Source organism: Alligator mississippiensis, chromosome 3, assembly GCF_030867095.1.
Source record: "Alligator mississippiensis isolate rAllMis1 chromosome 3, rAllMis1, whole genome shotgun sequence".
NCBI classification, from domain to species: domain Eukaryota; kingdom Metazoa; phylum Chordata; order Crocodylia; family Alligatoridae; genus Alligator; species Alligator mississippiensis.
In genome coordinates, this window is record NC_081826.1 from 299,179,460 (window position 1) to 299,204,988 (window position 25,529).

A 25,529-nucleotide genomic window follows, 5' to 3' on the forward strand; every position below is an offset into this window, starting at 1 on the left:
TTCACAGAAGTTATCTACAATCTATGATGCAATATCATTACTGCTGAAATCACTAATCCCAGAGGGTTGCCTGCACATCTTCATACCCTTATCCAGTCAAGAGTTGTCTCTCGTGCCTTGGCTCCAGGAAGACAGTTAAAATGTCCAGTTGGCCACCTGCTCCTCCCAGAACATTTTCTCCATTCTTCTTGGAGGATTCATAAAGAGGATCGCACTACTTCCTTGAATGCTTGGGGATCTTTGTGCATATGCTTGATTTTCTTGCCATCTGGGCTGAGCAGCCATTCACAGACATGTCCTGTACATTTCCGTTCCACTGGGGTAACTGGATCTACAGGGATATCTCCCACAATCTCCATGTGGAAGACCTTGCAAAGATTGGAAAACACTTTTAGTCATGCTGAATTCCTCTTCAACGTCCTCTATGGGTGACCTCCTGTATGCTTTCATCTGCTGCCAGTAGTACAGACTGCTGCCTTACGCTCTTACTATCACCGACTGCTGAGACTTCTCTTTGATTTCATTCAGTTCACTGGAGGCCAATATCCTTTCTTCCTTGAACTCAGGGTGGGGACTGCTTTTCAAATCTGGCTGCACCAGAATTCCTCAGCTTCTCATAGGTTCCCCATAGTGTCTATATTTGCTCTTCCAATCCAATCTCTCAGTACAACCAACAACTTGCACTTCATACACAGAAAGTCCCTTGTGGCTTCAGGCAGGAAATAAAGCATCAATCTTCAAGTCATTAATAATGATCCCTCATTGGCTACCAAAGTACTGAGCTTAGATTTGCGCCCTTGATGGAAAACCTCTCACGCTCTCCCCCAGGCTCCATTCCCTGTTGATTTATTGTGGTCGGTTGCTTGGTGAATGCATGACCCCGAGTCTTGTTTCTCATCTCCATCCTCTTGCCAGCAAAAAGTAATTAACCACTCAGAGACTTCAAACAGATTCTCAAATTTCATATCATTGCCAGTACCCATCAGGAAGGATTTCCCTGGTCATCAATGGGAAACGCCCTTTAATTTCAGGTGATCGAATTTGCAATATGGGAAGCTTGTAGTAGTCCTATCTTACAAATCTAACAGCTTCTATGTTTACGCAGTTTGAGGATACCAGAACAACTAAAACACAGCAGCAGCTTATTGCAAGCAAGACATCCTCGGGGAAAAGTGCTAAAAATGCTCATGAGCTGAAATAGTTTGTGTTGGTTAGAACAATTTAGAGATGTTAACTCGTTTAATGTAAGCCATTTAGCTTATTTGCTTACCATTGGCAGCCTGGATTGTAGCATCTGGAGATCATCATAACCATAAATCTGCTTAAAGACAGATAAAAAAAAAAAAACAACAACATTATAACACTCTTCTCTAGTATTGGCTAATTTGTGGTTTTTAAATTAAGATAAACCAGGTCTGAGTTAACCTACAAAGGCCAAAGATTATAGCAGATGTATAGTAGCAACACCAAGGGCCAGTACAGTTAAGGTCTGGTTGGCATGTCATGCCTAGAGCCTGATTTTCCAGTGACACCAGTGTTTTGAAGTTTGCACTTGACTAAAACACTCTTCAGTACCAGTCTCCCAGGTACAGCTAACTGGTAATTGTCCAAATCATACAGCATTCAGTGTTTGGAGTAAATCACCACCTCTTGAAATGGCATCATTTACAGTTACTACTCCCCAGGGTACGGCACTCCAAGCCTCAGCGAAAAGACCCTGAGAATCTGCAAGCTACTGTCTGTTCACTTGTGAATTAGACTAAAGAATGACCATCCCCTCGTCATATGCAGGAAGGTGCAGAAGGAAGACACCTGGCATTTGGATAGAGTTTCCAGCCTTGGAGACTAAAAAGGAAGGCGACTGAACTGTGACAGTCAGACATCGTCAAGCCAGGCACAGTCCTTTAAGATATGAATGACCGAATCCACAGCTGGTGTCAAGCACTGCTACATTATCTAGCTCAAAGTCAGACACTTTATCCAAATGATCTTATTTTGACCAAACGGGTCTAACCCTGATCCTGCTGAAGTTTCTGGCAAAACTCCTGTGGGATTTCAGCAGGGAGAATCCAGCCAATTACCAAGGGTTTTTATATGCTCCATTTCAAATTTATCAAAGCTCTAGTAACCAGTTCACAATATAATTTCACATACCCTTTCCGCACCTGGAACAAGGAGTCCTGGATTCCAGAGGCACCATGTGTCAACACAGAACATCTTGGCATAGACACAGCAGCCGGTCTGGAGGGGCCCACTTGCACCAAGGGGGTAAAGTAATGAAGGGCAGGTACAATGAAATTGCTTACTGGGTAGGCGGGCAGGAGTCCTCCAGGTCCCACAATATACTGGTTATGCAACAAGGGTGGTACACCTTGGGGCAGGTTGGGGGGAGCTTTGCCTGTAGAACCAAAATACAAAATATTTTAACACATCTTAAACAAAACCCTCATACCCACCCTGCTGCCGCCACAGGCTCCAGCCCCGAAATGAGTTTGCTGACAAGCCCTCAAGGCTGCCCTATCACGGCTTCCAAAAAGGCAGGGTTTAGCTTGCTTGTAGGATGATAGCAAATGAAAGCGCAAGCTTGCAACAGGAAGAGAAAAAGGCCCAAGCAGTAGGCAAGACACCTGCTAGGAAAGGGACCAAAAGATGAGATCCTATAGGACCTCAGGGTGCTGAAAACAGTCCCATGAGGTGTCAGTCCTAGTTACATTAACTCAGCTCCCAGGTCTGCAGGTGTCTTGAGATGATGGGAAGAATTAAGGAGATGGCTTCTCCTTTTCCTGGTCCCCTCTCAGAGGCAGAGGCCAAGCACCACTTTCACTGTCAAACTCACCATCCTCACTTCCTCCTCTGTCATCAGCCAATTGCCTCCCCAAACCCTGGCAGTGGCATGAAAAGCACTAGTCAGATCTGATGACAAGGGTGGTTAGTTCCCTTTTTGCAGTGCTTTACTGACTTCAACTACTGCCAAGAAGCAGAAAATAAATCTCTCTCTACAAAGTGGTGCTAAGGAGCATGGGGGAAAAAATGCACTTTGGTTTGGCCAGTAATTAGAAACTCCAAAGACAGAGTATGGGCAAGAAGGGCAGAGAAGAAAACCCTTGTGTATGCGATCGGACCAGAATGCCATTTAGTTGGCTTCTCTCTTGTACGGGACACCTTACCCTGTCAACGTTTGCTTTTGACGGTTGAAACTGATTTCGAGTCAACAGTGAATTTCAGCTGGCTCCATCTGAGCATAAGATGGCCTCCTATCTCCCTGCCATCGCTCCACAAAAATAAACAGGACATTTTGCACGTTCCTTTTCCCAACAGGGCTATCTGCTTTGGCCCAAGCCAAATGAAAATGCAACTCCTCCTCTCCTCTGCCTGAGGCAGTGGTGCTTTGGCAATGCAGGCTAGTATTACAGTGGACTCTGACACTGCCAAATGACTTTAGGCTGCAGAAGGAGAGTGACAAGTTGAAGCTAATAGTAATTTGCAACTAAGAGCTGATTGCAAACTAAGCAACTGCACTGATCCAAACTTACAAAACTCAAAAGCAGCTCTGGTACCAGTCTCTACAGCTCTCCATAGATGGAACGTGCTACAAAAGTGCTAAATATTACCTATCAAATATGCCCAACACAGAAAAGCAGGGAACTTTATTTCAGAGGGCAGCAGTAAAGCATGCTGAAAAATGAAAGTCTTTCAAGTATGTATATTTCTTAGCGTGGTTATTGCCAGCGAGGTGCTCAACTGACAGCCTGGCAGGTTGAAGTCCTCTTTCTATCCATGTGATCTGTTAATATTGCGAACCTGAAGACACTAAAGGGGCTGCCCGCGTCGTAGCAGCTGGCATAGACACACTGGTAACACTCAGGCCAAGGCTGTTTGTAGTGTTCATACTGCTTGCCATGCTGACAACCGAGGAGGTGGTGCTAGTGGCTGAGGTTGAAGCAGTTGAAAATGTTGTTGAGGGCTGGAGCGAAGTTGTGTTCTCAACACTAGTATGCTGGAAAGGAGACAAAAAGAATGAGAATCGCCAAGCAAACCAGCCAGGCTGCAAGGTGGTGGTTTTAAAAACAAATACGTCCAAATGTCTTAAGAAAAGGCTGCCCATGCAAGAGAAACCTAGCAATTGCATCTATATTATTCACATGAAGAGTAGGCAACTCTGTTATAGACTGAAATTCCTTTGGGACGGTTTGTAGAAACCTACACCATGAGACTGAAACAGAAGTCACTAGGTTTGGGGTGGAATTATACCCTGGAAATTAGATGACTTTGTGCTGCGTTTAATGTGGTCATTTTTGTCTGTGAACTGAATGTGCCTCTGAGCTTCGATAACATTGCTCTTCTTCTATCTCAGGAAGAACCAAGAGGTTCACATACTCATTTTCAAAAGATGACACACCCAACTAATATACATTTCTCCAGGCCACTCACAAAAATCAAGAAAAAATACAGACAAAAATCAAACTGTGATGCCCTTATCTGTAAAAGCAAGGGATATGTTAAATAAACTGTCATGCAAGCCAGGTGTTACAGGATCACAGAACTGGAAAGGGCCTTCTGGATACTGGTCAGTCCCACCAAGTCTTAATCCTGTTCGTCAACTGATCAAGTTCAGATTGTGGCACGGTGACTTCAGTATATTAATGGCAAAGCTAAGCTCAGAGAATGGGAAGCAGGAACTTCTGGCTGAATGAGACTGCAAAGTACTTGATGCCTATGGATGGAGTCATGGTTTCAAACGCAATAAACACTGCTACAAACCCCTATCAGGCAATCCTGGGCTAACTGTCACCAACCTGTACACCGCCTTGCAGGGCTGCATACACAGAGGCATCCCCCACACACCACGGTGCAGCACCACTCAGTTTAGAGCTCAAGCAACTGCATTTCGAACACTGAATACGAGACTGACTGCCTTGCACTGACCTCCACAGTTTGGAGAGTTAGCAGTAGCTTAAAAGCCACTGCTAAAAAAATAATTTTTAATATGGCTTGTGAAAAAAGGCTTCTTTGCTCCCTGACGTGAAAATGTGCAGTTATACTTGCTCAAAGGATATCAGCAAAGCTCAGGTTAGACCTTAAAAATGTCACTATCACAAGCCACCAGTGCTACAGGCAAGAACTAGGAAGCCCCCTTCTCCCATGAGATTAAGCTCTTATCTGAGCAACTATAAATTCATGCACTGGACTCTAAAATGAGAGGCATTTTAAAATGTCACTAGGGGAAAAAATTAGCAGGAAGGAGGTTTAAAATAAAGATGACGGTTGGCGGATTGTTTTTCAAACTCTTCTCCCCCTCCCTTCCCTCCCATGAACTCATTGCCACAAACGTTTGCAGAGGCAGATAGCCTGGTCAGGTTCAAATAAGGACCTAGACAAATTCACAGAGGGATTTTTCAGCCCATATAATCATGGATGTATTCTCTGACATCCCTCAAAAAACAGTGGTTGATGCCAGGGAGAGTCTGACAGGGAACGGATCACACTAGACCTGCCCTGTTCATATACTTTCCCTCTTAAGAACCTACCGTTTCCCAGTATTGGAGATGGTCAGACGGAGCATGGCACTTCTTATGTTTTTAAGCTGACTAATAGCTGTTAAGATGTGAAATGGGACTTACTGCATGTGATGTACTCGAAGACAATGCTGAGGCAGAGGAGAGGCTGCTCTGATGATTGGAGAGGGAACTAGAAAGACAAATTGCGAAGCATTAAAGAACCACTAATTTAGAATGTGAATTTCTCCCACCTGAATGCCTAAAAGGAACTTTTTTTTTTTTTAAAAGCTACTTGTAAAACTTGTATTTTCCTTTTTTAAAGCTACACCCTCTGGAGAAATGGTACTGCTATACAGAAAAACAGTTCTGGAGGTAACAGAAACATGGAATCGAAGAGCTTCTTACAATGCAGAACAGCAATTCAGTTCCCCCTCCCCTTCACAGCACTATGAGGAAAATCACTGCAATGGATGTTTAAAACTTTGCTCATTAGCCACTTGCAAATTCTGTACATATTGGGTGAATAATTTTTTTTTTTACATAATTCTAAAAGTAACAATTCCATACCATTGCAACCTGTATGGCAACCGCCCCATTAACTAAGGTTCACAATATTAACAACAAGCCTGCCAGTGGTCTCAATCCCTCTCCTGAAGAATGAAGATCTAGGCATTCACTTGAACCACAGGGGAAAATCCAGTTTAAAAACCAAGGGCATTTTTACACATGTATGCATCACAGTGCCAGGTGCTTTGAAAAGTGCCCAGCGCTGCAACGCATGCAGTTGTATAAGCAGCAAAATGCGTATCAGGGCTAAGAAAATGGAGGTGGCGCGCTTTTGAACTAACACACCTTGGAGGTGCTTTAGTTCAAAAGCGCACCGCCACCACTTTCTGCACGCTGACGTGCATTTTGCCACTTACACAACTGCACGCAACGCAGCGCAGTTTGCCTCAGCTCATGTGCGGAGCAGGCTCAATTGATAGCATCTGCTCCGCAGCAACGGATCTCCGGTGTGTCGCTGGAAAAGTGTCCCAAATCTACCTTGCACTAAGAGTATGTACACAGAAAACTCATTCAGTTTGACAAGAATATTCTAAACTATTTAAACAAATTAAAAGCCTGGAAAAAAAAAAAAATCAGAACACAGTAAGATCTCCATTACGTGTTATATCCACAATGGACATCCTAAGTAGAAAGATAATTAAAAGATACAGTTAGAGTTTTCAGCAGACTGGTTCAAGAAAAACCAGCGGTTGAACAGGTGTTTACAGGTATCAGAAGATACCAGAGCAACTTTAAGTCTGTCCAACTTCTACTGCTGCAGGAAAGCCTCCGCTTTCTAAAAGTAGATAATCTCATTTAATAAAACTGTTTATTTCTAAAGGCCCAAATAGCTCCCTGTTTACAATGAGGACAGGCTATCTTTTCAGGACAGGTAAAAAATCATAAAGGAAGATCTCAGCACTGGAAGACAAGCAAACAAGTGATAAGTTCCTTGCTTCACACACCATCAGAATAGCCCTCCATCAGACTAAATCTCCTCTCAGAAGCCCCCTAGCAAAAATTAAGGGAAGAAATCTCCGTGCCTCCTGCTAGTTGTGAAGTGTGTACAGCAGAAGGAAAACTGCCTTCCCAATGTCTCTATTTTCCAGACAGCCAATCACTTTCAAACTCCTGACCTTAACCTTTTCACCAGCTCATCTACCCTGTACTGCAGTTTTTTTTCCTTGATTTACACTTCTGCTATTTCCAGCTCAGGAGGTTTGCAGCTCAATTACTTTTACCTTCAATATCCTTTTAATTCCTAGTGAAAACACTCCTCTGCTAAGAAAATGTTGGAATAGACTCCTGTAAAGGACCAAGCTTTAAGAAGCAACCTCATTCTACGTACAACACACCACTCTCAACCTCCTAGCCTGAACGCCAACAGCAAGGCTTGTCCCAGCCTTAAGTGGCAGTCTTATAAAAGCCCCTGTGCTAGGCAGAGAAAGCTCATTCTTAAGTGTTTTTGGTGACAAGCAGCTACACCTTTACTCCAGGTGCAAAAAATCAGAACTCTCCCAAAATGAGAATACAAAGCCATACACTGGAGAAGCAAATTAACTTCAAACTGGGTCTTCTCACAACATCTTCACGTTTCCTTCCTATCAGAGGTTTGGCAATAAAGCAGACCCACTCGCATCAAAAGGAGGGGAGTGAATTGCCTTAAATACAATTAAACACTTCAAGACTTTTCTTGGAGATGTTCATGACTAGTCACAAGGCTGAGTTAAGTGCCAGGGGCATAGCCCGGCACAGGGTTGGCTACTTTGGCAGCTTGTCAAAGCTGGAGAATCCCACAAGGCCAGGCAGTCTCACTCCCATTTTTTGATGCCCTTCCCATACTGCAGCTATCAGGATGGCAACATGCCAGAAGAAAAGAAGTGGGTCTGTCATGCATAAGTAGTTTAGGAAGCATATTCCCTAGAGAGATTCAGATTCATCATGAGACACGCTACTGAAAAGACTCAGACTCCAGAACTGTCTGCACATGCAAGTCAGATATGTGCTTGGAAGTGAGGCATCACCGTCTTTTCAGGTTGCTCAAAAGATTCACCACTGCCCAACCCAAACCTGAATGGCTACCAAAGTGCATAGCTCAGCCTTGCCACATGCTTTGGGGGTCCTTTCAAAAGTAAGGTGCTACCACAGAACCAGAGATTTTTCTAGAGTGAATGGAATAATGCTCATTACCTGGGGTTTCCCCCAATACCATGGCATCAGAACAAAAAGGTAATGACCATTCACTGAGAGATGGACAAGACCAATAAGGGTTTATGCGATCCACAGCTAGACTCTAGAAATAACATGCAGAAATCAGGATCTCTTATGCTGGAGAATGAAAGTCTTAATTGTATGCAGTGGGACGGGACTTGAACAGCTAGTCCAGAAGAACCAGAAACCGTGATGGACTGAATTTCCAGAGCAACCCTAGTTTTCACATTTCCTCAAGGAAATACCTGAGCAAGAGCCATTCTCAACCCCAAGTCCCAACCAATGCTTTCCTCCCTAACCCAACCTTTAAAAAAAATGTGAGTAGTGAGGATAAAACTACAATTAAAATATTTAAAATGAGCCAGAAAAGTTGCCAAGGACTGGACTTTTACACCTTAAGAAGCACTGGCTAAACCAGACTGAATGTGTTTGTTCTCATCTGATCTTGGGGCTTGGAAGCCTTTGGTCTGGCCAGTCCTCAGCTAGGAGATCACCTTGGAATCAGAGACCCCACAGACTCGAGCCAAGGCAACTTGGCGAATATCAGACCATAGGAGCCAAACGGGTGGCAAGAATTCATTTGGCCTATCAACACTGCTGCACAGATGGACAGGAATAGATGGAATTAAAATACTGGCCAAATCAACAGCAGGTACTATGCAAAAAAATGGGAAAAAACACAGACCAGGAGCTGTATACAAGAGTCTCCTTATAAGGTAACATGGTCTCTAACACAATATTGCTTTCAGATCTAAGTAGGACTCCAGGGGCAGTGATCTGCGACTACAGTACCACAGACAGGTGTTATGCAGTTCACATTTTGCCACCAGAATCATGACCTTGGTCCTTTTTGGATTCCTGTCCTAATTTACATTACAACAAGATAAGGATCCCAATCTCTGAAGCTGTAGTACCAACTTGCTCTGTCCGTCTTGCACACAGGGCCGTTATTCCCTTCCTCACATATCCTACTGTACCTGCTTAACTGGGAGAGCGAGCTGCTGGCCAAGTCGCTGGACTGGGGCAAGCTGGGTAATGTTGCCGTATGTTGCGGTGCTGAAGGCAGAAGCGAAGCAGTGGTGGATGCCACGCTGGGAAGAGACCCTGCAGCAGGCAGCGAGGGTGAGGGCTCTGTCTTAGACGCTGGAACTGATGAAGTAGCTGCAAGTTAAAAAAAGCCATTCAGAGAGGAATTCAAGCACACTTAACATGACGGGCAGGGCTCAGGGACAGGGGGTCTCTCAAGGCAAGGTAGAATATTCCAACTGATCCATAAACATGTGACACAGGTACTAGGAACTTTATGACTAATTCTTGAAACAACCTTTCGTCACAACTTTGCCATTATCCTTTTTTTTTTTTTCATAGCAGGTTCATGATCTTCGCTGGTCGATTTTTAACAAATAACATTCCTTATAGTTTCTTCCTGTCACTTTGCTGTGCTTTTGCATGCACCTGCAGGTCTCACCGCCCACACAAACCTTCATACTGGAGTCCAGCCCTTTCAAATTCCACTTTGCCTATGCGGCTCCCACTCACACCAATGCTCTACCAATATAGCATGCCTTGCACAGCTTCCTCATGCCGTTGGACCTTTGCCCATGTCTCCACCTGCCCAGAACATCCTCCACAGTCTTCGTACAACCTCCACCTCCTCCTCAGAGTCCTTCCTCAAGACTCACTGATTTTGGGAATTGATCATTCCTATCCTCACTGTAGGATTTTGCATAACAGCATTACTTACCAAATGCAAAGAACTCCTAGCTTTAAAAACCACATTCACCAAGCCCAATACAAAGAGAGAGGCGCTACTGGCTTTTATGCAACTAAAATAACGTTCTGCAACTTCCATAATCCTCCTCCCTTCTTCCCATATCACCTGACTCTTCTTGTAAAGTCTCATCTGCAAAGCTTAAGCTCCTTGAGATAAGGATCTGCTGTGTATGTCTAAATCTACACATACCTATGCTTCTTCAGAACTAAAAAAAATCATCTACAAACCACAGCAACAACCCCACCCCCCCATCTCTTTTAAACCACTGCAAGCAAGTTTAAGGTTGGCCAAATCACAAATGCAGCAAGCAGAATTTATCAAAACCAGGCAGAAATGCAGTACCTTTTTTCAAACACTAGCTTTAAAAATTGGTGGTGCTGACAATGAAACAAAATAAGCCACAATCAAGTATGGCACTGTACCACTGAGAAGTTTCAGTGACCAAACTGCTAAATGATATAGCCTTATTTTTCACCCACCCTGGAAATGGTACTTTCCACTGTATGCAAGCTAAAAAATCATCACCTCATTATGAAGGTACCTTTCCAGGAGACTGGTGCTGTGTGATGTTTAGATGGACAATTCTAGCATCCTATTGGAAACATCCTGCTCAATCTATGCCATTAATGTGTGACATCCCAGGAAGGCCCTCAATTAAAATATACCCAGGCGCTCACTTGACCTGCATACTGAAATTCAGTCATCCATCATTAACATTTGAAAGGCCAGTTGGACCGTACACGTACTGGTCTGTATCCTTGTGCAACTTGATTTATTTCAGTGAACTTCCCTAGGTTAGTTAGACCTAATAAAATGCATGTCTACAAAGAACACAAGGAAGAAGACTCAGTGTTAAGCGCGTCCTCCACGGACATTGGATAAGTGCTTGGAAGTTAACTATCATTGTCTTTTCATGCTATTAGTCTGTGGTTTCCCTCAAGGTGCCAGGACAAGCTCTGCACAAACAGATATGCAGCGTCTGCCTTGCCAAGCTTATAATCCGATTTTAGAAGGGCCGTAGTGTCACAGATAAGATGAGGGAACAGAGGGCAAAAAAAAATATCAAAGTAAGTTTTTGTGGGAACTGAATGCACTGTTGGATGATGCCCATTTAAATAAATGATATCCACTAGTCCCAACAGACACAATCCGATGCTGGCTGGCTGACTGACTTGTTGGCATTGAAGCAGAACTGTGGCTTGAGAAGGAGTCCGAAAAGAGATGGTGATGACCAATCAATTCCGCTAAGGAGTTGCCTGCAAAGTGGGGTGGGCACAGAAAAAGGCACAGGGAAGAGTGAGAGACTCTTGAATGGATGAACAAGGCTGACATCCTTTGCAGAGGAAGTGGCAAGTATGACACTGTATAAGCCAACAGGGCAGAGGGACAGTGTTATGAAGGACCTTGGTGCTTGAGCATGATGAAAGCCAGGGAAGGGAAACAAAAGGAGTAATGTAGGCAAGGCAATAAACCACCATATGATGAATGGCTAGGAAGGCTGAGAGAGGCCATGATTTAGACCAGTGGGAGCTGGCCCTTTTTGCCAGGTGTGCCACAAACTGGCCCCACCTTCTCCAAATGTCATTCTGATTTCCTTCCCCTCCCCAGTTAGCTGCTGTGCTTTGGGCTCCCTGCTCTATCAGCCACTGTGCTGCCTGCCCCCTCCCTGGTCTGCTGTGTGCCACAAGCAGAAGCTACCCCTGGCCACTTGTGCTACAGGTTGCCCATCCCCAATTTAGACAAGAGGAGATTACAATAGCCAAGATACAGAATAAGGACTTAGACTAGAATTTTAACATCATGGACAGAAAACAAGGTCATAATTTGTATTATAGAGGAAAAAAAGAGAATGGTTTGGCTACAGACTGGACACTGAAGTAAGGAAATGAGGAGGAGTTAGAGGCTGTCTCCTTGTTATGGATTCGAAAAGCAGAAAAAACAGTAGTGCTCCTTAGCCCTCTTTCAGTCATAGTACAGGATTAGGGGTGGGTATTATATAGAGGCTGGTCTCTGGAACAACATGCATCTCAAATGTCACAAGGTCATCCAAGGACAGTTTGTTTTCCATATCAAAAAGTCAGAGACATTGAAGTGGTTCTATCAAGACCTAGCTTTTATTACTTGGATTTTTACCCTCTAGTTACAAAGCAGGTCACTACATCTGACTTGTGCAATGTGTATGCAGGTGAGAAGTAAATTTCCAGTTTGAAAATAGTTTTATGTATTTTGGGAGCAACTGAGTTGGTAACTCCCCAGATCTATGTGCTATTCCCTGCCCTCCTCCAAATGAATGTAATGCTAGTGAAGCACATCAGGTTTACCGAGCTGGATACTCAAGATCTACATTTGTAGGGTGACCATATGGTCCAGATTGGCAGGGACAGTCCTGGAGGCTGGTGCTGGCTGGCTGGGGCAGGGAGGCAGAGTGGCAGGAGCTGTGAAATAGGAAGCCCCAGCAGACAGCTAAATTTCCCATTGACACAGACTGTTACTTCACAGGTGATTGCTAACACCTGTGAAGTAAAGAATAATGGATTATTAACCAGCCATTTCCGCCCTGCAGCCTGCAGAGGGGGGCAGTGTCCCAAATTTCACACTGTCCCATGTGGTCACCTTATCCATTAAAAGAACCAGTATAAAAAAGGCATTAAAAGGTCAAGGTGCCCCCTTCTCTGATGCCAAGTGTGACCATCTGGGAGGCAGATGCCTCTCTCAGAAGTTGGCATGGGCACAAAGTACAGATGAGGGGGAGATGAATCTGTGCACGTCTTGTGGAAAACAGCACAGATAAGGAAAGAGAGGGTACAAAAGTGACCTTTTTTTTTTTTTTTTTGGTAATGAAAGCAACTCCAGGGAGCCAACCTTTAACAAAGACCAAGGTAAGGACCCAAATGACCCTCTGAATGCCTGGCATTTGTACACTTGCTTGCACTGCAACGTCACGTGCTTTTAAAAGTGCCCGGCACTGCAGTGCATGCAGTTGTGTAAGGGGCAAAATGCACATCGGTGCTGAGAAAGTGGCGGCAGCGCACTTCTGAACTAAAACACATTGAAGGTGTTTTAGTTCAAAAGCACACCGCTGCCATTTTCTGCGTGTTGACACGCATTTTGCCGCTTATACAACTGCATGTGGCACAGCAGTGAGCATCAGCTCACATGCGGAGCAGACTTGATTAATCGAGTCTGCTCCGACCTACTGGATCTCCGGCGCATCGCGAGTCAAAAAGGTATGTGTATAAATGCCCAGGATATTCCGACTACAACACAGCAAGTCATCCAGCAGAGGGAGCGTGTCAGCCAGCCATCCCTCCAGAAGCGTGCTGCGACCAAGGAGGCTGGCAGAGTAAAGAGTAAAACAACAATGCAAAGCCACAATCTTTTTTTTTTTTTTTTTTTTATTACTGCCAATAAAAAAGGCAGAAATCTGAGCTTTCCAAATGTAAGTGGGAAAGCTGGTAAAAATGCCCAACCGAATTCAACCCACATGCAGGAATTGTAAAGTAAAATTAGCAGCCTCCCATCACCAGCCCGCACTCCACATCTGGGCCTAGAATTAGTCAAGCTGATTTCACATTTTACTATTAGCCAAGAAAATTAGCGGCCTGTTCTGTGCAAGTACAACATAAACCAAACTGTTCAGCCAAAAATTACACAGGGACAGCTGGACAAAACCTGAAACTAGCTATCATTATTGCTATTGGGTAAATATGGAGGGGGTCCAGAAGGGTCAGAAAAGCAGGTCTGTATATAATGGAGCTATGGAAACTTACTGTCAAGTGTTGGCTGTGTTCGAACACCACTGTGCCCATTCTGCGAACAAAGGAAAAATGAATTAGTCAACCCCCTTGTGGAGGTGATATTAGATACTCGACATTCGAGCATTTAGCAAGCTTTGTCACTAAGTCTCCTATTTCCTTGCCATTTGAAATGAATGTAAACAAGTCACTAGTGTTCCTCGAACTTCACTATCCAAGAAAGGGGTCTTAGGTGGGAAACCTGCTGGGATGCACATACAGAACTGCTCAAACTATGTCCATGTGAAGGAGGCCAAGGGGTAAAATATACATGATACAAACCTCAGGCTCCTGGGAATGATGATGGAAAAAACCCAAAAAAACCCAAGGCCGTAGAAATTAGCAACACAAGAGAACTACTACTGCCATACTACTGCAGCTATCCAAATCATGCAGATCAATGGAAAGACTAAAACACTGCACTGGAAGATAAGGTTGGAGAAGAAAGTAGATGCTTGGATCATTCTGGAGTACAAAATTGGGCGTCTGCATTTAATCCTCGTGACCAGAGAGGAGCTGGTTCAGAAGACAAGTGTGGCTGGGCCACTAACAGAGGTCAGAGAATAACTAAGCTTAAAATCCTTCCCAGAAGGCACACCAAGCTATATAAAGGCAGTGTTACTGTACTTTAAGAAACGGCCTTGTGATCTTTAATATGTAAATGTGCAAATTCTACTTAGTCTTTTATTCTTCTATTTTATCAAACCTTTACACCATGGTACAGCCCAAAAGCCACAGCCAATTTGATCTCTGCTGAGCACACCATGTACAAACGTAATACATGGAGGTTTTTACCCTTAAGTTACACTGACAAGGTACTGCACTCGCTGCGTAACGTGAATTTATGTTTTTTTCAAAAACGACTCGCGTTTCAGGATGAGTGTTTCACAACCCACAGTCAGAATGGTAGCTAGCGCAATTTGAGATATCAAAATATGTACCCCAGACTAATGGCTAGACCCTGTTCAAGATCCCCGGCATCTGAAACCTACTCACCGTGGCTGCGACAGGGGTTGTTTCCGATGGAGCCATGGAACTTTGGTATGCTATCCTGCTATGCACAGCTGTCTGGTCATAGGAGGAAGTTGTTACTGGGCTAGTGCTCTGAGATGAGCAGGTCAGACTGGAAGAGGTGATGGCAGAGGTTGTATAGGTGGACTCCTGTACTGTATTGGATATTGGCAAAGAGGTATTCAAAGGATCACTGAAGAAAAAAAAAAAAAAGTAAAAATCATTTAGCATTTTGATAAATGTCACCTGAAACACCTTCCCCAAAATACCAGCTGCCACACAGTAATCTAGAACTGAATACCTGGTTGCTCAGCTAGAAGTTGCTTACGCTAGAAAACCCGAACGAGATGGAGAATCTATCATTTTGCCTAGGTCCGCGTTAATCGGTTTCTGTTTCCATGCCAGCATCTGCACTGAGCAACAGGGGGCATTTCTCCCACCCAAGACCAGAGTTGAGGCATCAGCACTTAACTACATTTTGTCATCCCATATTTCATTCTACTTCCTCATAAAGGGACTATCAATTATCATTATATTCCTGCTTTCTGAATCAGCCTGGGTCTAGAGAGGCCATTTCCATGGTGAGAAGACTGTTAACCTGAGCCCCCTGAAAACTGCAACAGCTTTCCAGCCCAATAAACAAACAGAAGACACAGCTGAAAGTAGCTTTCTGTTTTTCAAAATTAAAAGCATTAAAAAAGCATTGTAAGATTTTGGGTGGAAACAGTCTCTACATACTGGTATCAGAGACCAACTTAATAGGACCACAGGTCAGACCAAGAGCTTTAAGCATTACATTTAAATACAGGGCTGCAAACATGACAATTTAAAACCAGATTAAAATTTGTTTCTCTAAAAAAATTCTGATTTTTTAACATTTCACTCTCTCCAGCACCACTGCAGACCTATAGGACTGGTGTGGATTCCATAGGAAGGGTGCTAGGTTAAAAACCACTTTTTGAAAGCTAAATTTCCTTGCCTGCAATACAAACTTCTAAGACAGTTCACACCAAAATACTAGTAGGTGGTTTATTTTTCATAATGTTGGATACTGAAACTAGACATTTCTCCAGTTTTGTTTATAATCTCTTTCTAATGCATGTCTCTTGGGCTTCGGTGCATCAGCAGAATGCTTCAGTGTTTGGTCTGCAAAAATTACAAGGGTGATTTTAAAAACAACAACCCTGTTTGGGACTTTTAGAAACATTTAAAATCAGCGGAAGTTTTGTAAATGTTTATTTTTGCTATCCAACTCTGGATAAACTTTAAAGGACAATTTATATTGAAACAAAACCCCGAAAGAACATTCAGGGAGTCAAATATACATGGCTGGTATGTTTGTATTGACTCTATTACTGGTTACTTTAATAAAAATAAGTACTTCTGCCTCCTTCAGAGCCTGGCTTCCTTTTAGATCCTCTAGTGACATCGGATTTATATGTATGAGGGTATATTGCCATTCTATGTTGGATTGAGAATGAGCGCACGCTGTCTGTGCAGAGCTAAGCCCTCAAACAATTTGGGAAATTAGCATTTGAAGTTTATCAGCTTAAAGCAATAGTAGAAGAGGAGCTCCTAAAAGGAACATTTACATTCATTTTATCACTGCTCCAAACCATTTCTGGAAGGAAGACCCTAATTCACATCTAGACCCTCTCATTTTAGCTACCAATCTCTTTCATGCTATTGCATTGTGCTTCCTAAGACAGATATATGTAGTGTCCATTGACAGAAGACACCTTTACCCTCACATGCCTTTTCTGTTACAAGATCGGCCTTGCAGAGAAGGCACAAGGACGCACGAGCGGAACGCATACGTACTTTACAGGTTTGGAGTACAAGCTACTGGTGGGTGCCTGGCTGGTATTTTCATTGCTTGGAGCCGATCCAAATTCTGGGAGTGCAGGCTCTGACCCAAACTCCAGGGCTCCAAACTGAACATTTAACCCTGTCACATCAGCTGATCCAGGCATTTCCACTGCAGAGGCAGGAATCTGGAAAAAAACAATACACAACTGCTACATCTTCATGGAAGAAGTCAGTCACCAGAACCACTTCTTTCTCCAAAACTAGCAATGCACTGGAAACAAAGGATCTAACTTGATTACAAGCACAGGCCTTGCCTTACTTTCACCTATCTAGAAGTCCTCCAGCTCAGCTCTTCTTTTGTTGGTCCTTTTTGGGGCCTGAAAGATTAGGCCATAGTGTCTTGTGTCTACTAAAAGGTTATTGCATTCTCAGAATTCACTTCACCATGCCCAAAGTTAGTCCAGAAAACTCAGAAGTGGTTGGATTTCCTCATAGAGCAATCCGATATGTGCTTGGAAAAATACATCACTGTCTTCTGGACTATAAGCTACACAGTTCTCAGTTGTTATGAGCAAAAACACATGACAACTATTATAAAATCATCTTGTCCCAATCACCTATGTATCCCAAGACAGATTTCCTACGCACTGGCCCCTGTTGCGTTACCCACCTTAGAAGCCGGGGGTATCCTCCGTTTCGGTGGTTTGATCTGTTTCTGCTGCGTCTGATGGGCTGACACTGCCTGGTTATCCACAGACATGCTGGGGAGCTGCAGAATTTTGCTAACAGCGGTAGAGCTGTCTACTGGCGATGGCTCTCGGAGCTTTACCTGGGAGGAAAAGGACTCCAACCCAGGAGGAGGAACCGGGACTGATTGCGTCTGCTGTTGCTGTCGCTGGCTCAGCTGGCTCAGAACTGGGGACGGTTCAGGCTGGGATTTAAAGTCTAGCCGACATTTTTGAGGGGAAAAAAAAAAAAACACATCAAAAGTTAAAACGTCAAACCCCACAGTCTAGGCTTTGGGGTTTTTTCTCTATAGTTAAAGAATCAATTTTATTCCCACCTTTCAAGGCGATTGTTTTACACCACATATAGACTCTGCCATACAACACTGCATTAGTTTGCATGAGCTTCAGAGCCTGAGCATTACCTTTGCAATCGTAAAGGCTGGCAACTTCATTTTGTTCTTCAAATAAAAACAGATTCTAAGGTAGCATTTTTCTGAAGTAGAGGATTATTCAGCTATCTACGTGGCCATGCAGCTATATTATACAGAAGACCTTACACTACTGGAAAGCTTTTGTATTATTCTATTCAGACTTTACACATCTCTGTAGCATAAGAAGCTTGCTGCAAATGGCACAAAAAAAAAATCTAAAAGTGCAATTCTAAGCAAAAAAAACAACTCACGTTTTTCTTGGCAATTCTTGTCTGAGAAATTACCACAATCTAGAGACAATATAAATTAGGCTTTCTGGTTTCCTGATTCTTAGAAGGGGAAATTGCCAAATGCATAAATAGGAGCCAGCTGAAAGCCAGTGGAAGCTGGGTGCCTACCTGCCCTTCATAAATCTCCCCTCAACATTTCAGTGGATAGAAGAGACTTACAAGCAATGGCTCAAACGTCTAATCCACAACGCAACAGATCTGCAAAACGCTGCTGGTCACACTGTGCCCATTTCTCCTTTCAGCTGCCAAAGTGCATTAGAAGGCAGCTGAAAATACATTCAAATACTTTCCTAATGTTATTTTACATGAATAATTGTAGTTCCTACCACACTGGCTGCTTTCACATTGACAAGATGATAACCAGTCAGAGCACCACTGGAAGTGACCACATACAGGCAGGCCTTTATTTCTCTTTACTAATCCTACTCAACTGTGCAATTGTGAATGAAAGGGATTGTGAACTACCTCCTTCTACACAGGAGGGTTAGGTATCCATGAGGACACATTTCTCAGACTGAGATGCACATTACACAAAAGAACTGGAGAACCCATCATAAGAAAATATCATTAACATAGCCTGGGACTGAATATGATGTTGCATGTATGTAAGCTCCTCAAGAGGCAGAAGTACAGACAAAATGGGAAAAACCGTCTTTCTTAGGAATACAAAAGAACTTTACATTAACAGTCCATTTACAAATAGATTTTAAAAAGTTACTGATTAATAGTTTTTAACAAATGGCTGGTCAATCATTACAGATGAGAGCAACAGGCTTCTTATAACTTTCTTCAACACCTTCCAAGGGTGTACTTAAACATTTACAAAAACATGGCTTACATAACCACTATTTATCATCTTTTATAAACAGAACCTTAGCATAAATGTGTGACCAAATGTATTATTCACCTTTAAGAAGCTAATTTCAAGAGTGAAGTTATTTCTCAATATTAAAAAAAAAAAAATCTTACATGCATTTCATACTGGAGTCAAAGGTTCACAGACAGAAAAACCAACAAAGCAACCAATCAACCCATGTGTAAACACTTACCAAACTGACTGAGGACAGAAGACTGGGTAATAGGGGGCTTTAGATCCCAGGATGATGTGGTGGTGGTGGTGGTGGTGGTGGTAGTGGAGCTGCTGCTATTTTGCTGAGAGGTAAACTGACCCAAACCTGGAGATTTCAATTGGTCCAAGATCTGAGATCCAGTGGAGTTTGCCAATTTAGATGATGCAAGTTCTCCAAATGCAGAACAGAGAACTGAAGACTAGGGGAGGAACACACACACAACAATATTACTACTACTGCAGCACCTGTTGATCCTTCTGGATCATGATCTGTGTGTGAGAGATCACCCTCTGATGCATATGTCTAGGCAGGAGTATGGAGAAGTGGAGTCTGCCCAGACCTTCCATCCCCATTTACGCCATTGAGACCGAATCTAAAAGCCAGACTGAGTCCAGGCATTTGGTGTCTCCGTGGCTGTAGTTTTATAAGCACCCAGGAATTGAACCCAGGCCTCCTGTGTGGCAGAGAAGGATTATACCACTGAACCACAGGGGCTACTACTACCACAACAGAAGCCAGGTATTTCAGGAACATAGCTCCAAGATAAATGCTTGCTAGCAGCTGACTCCTGACAATTTATATTTTAGCCCAAGGCATTAAATAGGGAAAAACAAAACTTAACACTAGCAGCAGACCCAATGCTGCTATCTCACTGTTATAGCTCCATCCTCTATTAATGGAAACAGGTTAAATGTACCAAGCTAAAAATGATGATACACACATACTTCAGTTTATACAGTTTCTTAGCATATCATAAAGGTAAAATTTGCCAGGGATTTTTACTTTTTTACTTTGTTTGAAAAAAAAAAACAAAAAAAAAACAAAACTTTTTGTTTGAAAACACATTCAAGCATCTAATCTCTGAACCTAACAAAGAGCAGTTTCATTAGCCCAGAAAAGGCAGAAATAGTTGGATTTCCACACAGAGCAGTCAGAGATATGCTTGAAAAATACAACATGGCTGTTTCCAGGCTGGGAATTCTACAGTTCAAAAACAAGGTGTCTCATTTTAATCAACATGTACCAAACATCATTGCTGTACTCCCAGGAATCAATACAAAGCCATTCACTTAGCCTGACAAGTAACAGGCTAGCACATCAAAAAAGGTACTTAAGTGTCATCTGATATAGAGTGGATGAAGGGACATTTAGTTCATGTCCCTTTGTCTTCTCACACTTCAAAACCATTTGCAATTGCAATTTTGCCAATACCAAAATACCCTATGAAAGAACAAGGAACCATAGCTGGAGAAGTTGGTTAGTTTAGTGCTTAAGATTTACTGTCTTAAAAAAAGCTCAGCAGCAGCAGTGGTCGACTCTTACCAGACTCGGAGCTGTATAGGAGTTTACAGCACTGGAACTTGCAGTTCCTGATGCCATCTGGGTGTTATGTTGGGAATTCGTGAAGACTAAGGCTTGGCCAAAAGTCTGCTGTTGGGGAGACTCAAAGGAGTTGCCTTCTGTTTCTTGGCCGGAAGTCACAGGCTTCTGAAGCAATGTTACCAGATCGATGCTACAAGGCGGAAAAAAGGAGTTAAGATGGTATAAATTACTGAAGCGACTGAAAAATGAGAAAAAGAATCAAACAGTTGGGATCTGTGAGAGCCGCTGTGCTAGTAACCTTTGTGAACCCTGTCTCTGCCATACATCACTTCTCAAAGAGATGGCAAGCAGGCCCGTTTAAATAGAAAGTCCTGTTAGCTGCCTGCTTTTACCGCTTCAAAATTTAAAGACGACACCTATTTCAGTTCTGTCCTTTCAAAACAGAAACATAGTGCATTGTTTCTCTGAGCATGTCTAAACCAACTATCACTATAGAAGCCAAGCACCTTTTGGCGTCTGTGGCAAGCTAATGGAGTCCCTACATGACTTGAGTAATTGAAGTAAGTGGTAAGAGCTGTCATTTCCTTACTTGAGTGGATCCTGTCACTCACTGCTTGGCATTTCTGCAACAACATCCTCAACCTGAAGACTGCGCAGCTTTTTACAGAACACTAATGAGTAACGGTTTCATCCTGGTTAAGATGGGTATACTACCCCCATTTTATGCACGGGAAGTCAAAAATGTAGCAATGAAATCACTAGACTGTGGGGATTTTACAGCAAAAGCAGCAATGCAACCCAGGGGCTGAAACTGCTTCAGGGTAAATCTCCAGTGAGGACGTGGAACATCTCTGGGACAGACAGACAAGGGGTTACACCTATGGGGAGAAGGAAACAAAAACAAAAAAAGGAGTGGACAGACAACGTAAACCCCTAGACCAGGGTTATAATCCTTACTCCAATGGAGGATTACTGTTTAAAGAACGACAGTAAAAATCTACCAGTTTAAGTTATATCAGTTGGTGTCCATCCTGGGACAGCCATTTGCTAAAGGCACACAGATTACTACTTGTTTCCCCCACTGCTGAGCAGTAAGGTGCAACGACATGCTTACTGCACAAGCGCTTCTAGAATAGTCACGTGACCATCCAATCCCAATCCCAGGCTACTGTAATCTACATGAGCATAAAAAACTTAAAATTACACCAAAGTATGTGTTTGCCTGTGTACACCCTTAGTATAGCATCTTGTGTGCTCTAGTACAGTTGACAGAGCCCAAAACAGAAGCAAATGTACTAAAACATTCTGATTAAAGTTTATCCAAAACACACTGGACTGGTTTTGGCTGGAGCAGTGCTGAAGGTAGTAAAACTGAATATTTTATTGTGGTAGGGCAGCGGCTCTCAACCTTGTTAGACTCAAGGCACACTGGAAAATATGAGTTCTTGGCTTTCACTCGTTTCTTGAATACGGAAAAAAAATAAGAGAAATTCTTCTACTGCAAAGAACTCAGGAAGACCACAAACAGGTCAATGTTTTTGACACCAAGGATTCCTATGTGAAACCTCTGGGTTGTGATTCATGTGTAGGCGTTTGCACACTTAATATTGTGCAGTACCCCACAGCACCTTTAGAAAGGATCTCAAGGCACCCTGGTTAAGAATCACTGCAGTAAGGTTATACGAGGACATTTTAAAAGACAACAATCACATGTGGGTACAAGCTACCAAGAGTTCTTCCAGCAACAAAGAGCAGAACTGAATTTAGGGTACTTGAGCATGACTCGAGGGCCACTTCATGGTTTGTGGAGCTGTTCGCATCAGAACAGTGAGCTATACATGTGCTTTCAAGCAGTAAAAGTAGAAAAGTAAGAACTGTAAAAACATTATTGGATCACAAGAGTTAACATAGAACTGCTGTTCTGTTTTACCCAGCATTTGTTTTAAAACATGGCAGAAGTGGGTGTTCCCCTTACTTTGGGCGGGGGGATTATGTCTATAACCAACTCTTTCAGAATAGTAAAAAAGAGCATTTGAGAGACTTTACCTCTGCCCAGGAGTGACATGGTTTTCAGCTGGAACAGAAGAAGCAGTGAAAACCTTGGTTTCAGAAAGCTAAGGAGAAAAGAAAAGTGGAATTTAGACATGGATCTATATTTTTACATGCAGCAAGAATCATAATAAAGGATTCAACCGTTGTTACAGGGGTGTAGGTTGTAGCCATGTTGGTCTAAGGACATAGGCAGACAAGGTTCCTTGGGTGAATCTGATATCTTTTCTCCAACTATTTGGGTTAGTCTAATAATAGTTATTAAGCAAGCTTTCGGGTTCAAAAACCCTTTGTCAGGCTAAGGAAGTTTCAGCAGTTGACTCCTCAATCTACATTTTCATTGACTACCTGTCTTGTATGCATACCAGCCCAGCCCCTGGCTTCTTTACTTTTCATTCCATCCAGGAAGAGCACACACCAACTGCTGAAACGTCCTTAGCCTGACAAAGGGTTTTTGAACCCGAAAGCTTGCTTAATAACTATTCTCCAACTATTTGGGATGGTCTAATAAAAGATATCAGATTCACCCAAGGAACCTTGGCTGCCAACCGTTGTTACACATTTAAGCATCAGTAATGTTAAATCAACAGCACAGTAACATACTGCATATATTTAAAAGTGCTAAAAAACAGAAAGCTTCAGTTAGGTCTCAATTCTGTACCAAATAAAGTACTCTCTTTACTCGATTTTAAGACTATGTCACCCTCTACAATAGAATTAAGTATAAGGCAGTGGGGGGGGACAGGGGCAAGGCAGGTGGCAGCTTTGGCTACTTGGTGGCAGGGCCATAGCCACAGCTGCTGCCTGCCTCTCCTCCCCTGCCACCTCTGCTTCCCTGTCAGGCTTTCTTCCCACCCCCTTATCCTTGCTCTGTGCCAGGGAAGGGAGAAGCAGAGGAAGAAGGGGAAGCAGGGGGGCAAGCTGCTTGACCTCCCCATACTACCAGTCCCCCACTGTCTGGCCCTCTTACCATGCAGGGGAGGGGATGAATTAAAGATGACCCCCAATAATTAGATTCTATACATGAACAATTTATAAATTTGTTATAATGTTCCATGTATAGAATCAAACCACTGGGGAGGGAGTCATCTTTAATTCAGGACTGTCTTAGATTTGAGTAAATCTGGTAAATTGCTATAAGGTCTAAGGTACACACAGAATTTTATTCCAGAATTTTTTTAACTGAAATATTTATACCGTTAGAGACCAAAATGTAAATACAGCTAAACTGATACAAAGCCGTATATATGCACACTTTAGTTTATTCCTATAAATATCATAAGCAAAAGGAGGGGACTATATCCCAGAATAGCAAAGCAATATAATTTGTATTTAGACAAGCCTTAAGGCAATGTAGATAAACAGTCGCAGCTTCCTAGTATGGCTGCAGATATATAAATACCTATGAGTGTATAGCTGCTAGATCAATACAAGCCAGATTTCAACTGATACAGTGTCTGTACCACAGAGCTGCACAGCTTTTAGTTTACCTGTATAAAAAAAAGTCATTCCTTTAGACTAATCTGTGTATTTAGATGAAGCCTAGTGGAAACTAACTTACTCAAACAGTTCACAGGGATTTCACTAGAATTTGAAATTCCAGCCCCTGTCCTTGCAAAGGTTCGCTCATACTCAGTGTTAAACACTGTGAACAGTCCTGCTGAAGTCTTCAAGAATAGGGATTAAATTCATCTCCACCACCACGAGCGCAGTTCTGCTAAAGTCAGCAGAAAGTTACATCCCGTGTGCTACAGAACAAATTCAAATGCATACATTGAAAAGCGAGCGCACATCACCACCAGAGACAAATGGCAGAGTCCAGTGCTCAGAGGCAGAGAAGTGGACGGACACATGAGCGACGTGTTTTGGAGCTTATGCTGGCAGACAGCTCTCACAAAGTACGGTAGGTACGCTGTGGGAAAATTAAACTCCTCGTGGTTCCCCTCAGCCCCTCCCTGTGTTATCTATGCCCGTTCTTATTTTAACTTGGTTCTTGGGAGCAGTGAATCCGTACCGCTTCTGCAAAATACTATCAACAGCCACAAGTGCATACACAAAATTAAGGACAAGAACAATTTCACAGTGAAGGCTCCTGCACCATCACTAGGTCCCTTTCCTTTATTAATGCATTCATTACTGCGGTATACACCATACTTACTTCCTCCAGCATTGTGAGATTTCTGCATTATTTTGGAAGGAAAAGGTCAGCTAAGGGCAGAACGGCAGCCTATGGCCCACAATACCTTAGTTAAATATTAAATCCTTAAAATAATGTTAACAGTTTCCCATGCCCGCTTAACTTGAAGCAAGACCAACAGCAACTCAAACACTGACGAACCCTGCAAGCGGGTTAACCGGAGGACTGACAGACTGCACAATACAACTTGCGAAGTGTCCCCCTGGCATAGACTGGGGTGGGGAGGAAATGTTCCCTGTTCAATGAGACTGGCACACAAAACTCCTGAGGTGCGGGTTACTAGCTCGCCTGCATTGAAACTTCTGCTACAGACTGTGGCAAACAGTAAACAAGCAGCTGATTTGAAAGTCTGCTGGGATTATGGCATTTGTCAAAGCACATGACATGTGCAGCAGCTGAAACGGTTTTTGTTACACAGACGCCACTGGCATTTCTCAGAAGCAATTTTATCTTCTTCTGAAGAGGTGTCTGGGATGACCAACTGCACCACATAAACAAACCTTTCACTAATGTATTAGCGTGTTCCTAGAAATAAGTGAATGACATGCAAGAGCCATCAATTGTTTGCAAATATCCACTTCCCAAGGGCCTCCACAGTGAAATACCTCCGAATACATGTTGCAAGACAAGTTATAGTGTTATGAGTCAACAGGACATTCTTGCTGCAAAGAAGAAAAAGGCCAATAGTATATTGTAATAGATCTTTGAATCCTTTGACAAAAATCAAAGGATTCACAGCGGAAGCAGGACAGTGGAATGAACGAGTGAAAGTGGGAATAAGGACAATGTTCCCCTGCC

General features: G+C 43.0%; 1 protein-coding gene and 3 non-coding genes across 15 annotated transcripts in view; all 4 read right to left on the reverse strand.

Annotated features, from left to right (window-relative positions):
- UBAP2 (ubiquitin associated protein 2) overlaps positions 1-25,529 on the reverse strand; it is a 117,064-nt gene that overhangs the window by 23,879 nt on the left and 67,656 nt on the right. For 10 of the 12 annotated variants that reach the window (XM_059725321.1, XM_019480041.2, XM_019480039.2 and 7 more), the window contains 12 exons: positions 22,532-22,599; positions 20,486-20,675; positions 19,142-19,361; positions 17,314-17,588; positions 16,656-16,828; positions 14,820-15,027; positions 13,800-13,839; positions 9,233-9,416; positions 5,622-5,688; positions 3,802-3,997; positions 2,307-2,398; positions 1,271-1,321 (listed from right to left, as the gene is read on the reverse strand). In XM_059725321.1, coding sequence (XP_059581304.1) covers positions 1,271-1,321; positions 2,307-2,398; positions 3,802-3,997; positions 5,622-5,688; positions 9,233-9,416; positions 13,800-13,839; positions 14,820-15,027; positions 16,656-16,828; positions 17,314-17,588; positions 19,142-19,361; positions 20,486-20,675; positions 22,532-22,599 — 1,764 coding nt within the window. The remainder of the gene's footprint in view (positions 1-1,270; positions 1,322-2,306; positions 2,399-3,801; positions 3,998-5,621; positions 5,689-9,232; positions 9,417-13,799; positions 13,840-14,819; positions 15,028-16,655; positions 16,829-17,313; positions 17,589-19,141; positions 19,362-20,485; positions 20,676-22,531; positions 22,600-25,529) is intronic. The other 2 variants (XM_019480038.2, XM_014597901.3) reach the window with 1 other exon arrangement.
- LOC132249704 (small nucleolar RNA SNORD121A) lies at positions 7,998-8,080 on the reverse strand. The gene has a single exon (XR_009461270.1). It is a non-coding gene; the product is annotated as a small nucleolar RNA SNORD121A (small nucleolar RNA).
- Positions 17,102-17,184, reverse strand: LOC132249703 (small nucleolar RNA SNORD121A). The gene has a single exon (XR_009461269.1). It is a non-coding gene; the product is annotated as a small nucleolar RNA SNORD121A (small nucleolar RNA).
- Positions 20,052-20,135, reverse strand: LOC132249705 (small nucleolar RNA SNORD121A). The gene has a single exon (XR_009461271.1). It is a non-coding gene; the product is annotated as a small nucleolar RNA SNORD121A (small nucleolar RNA).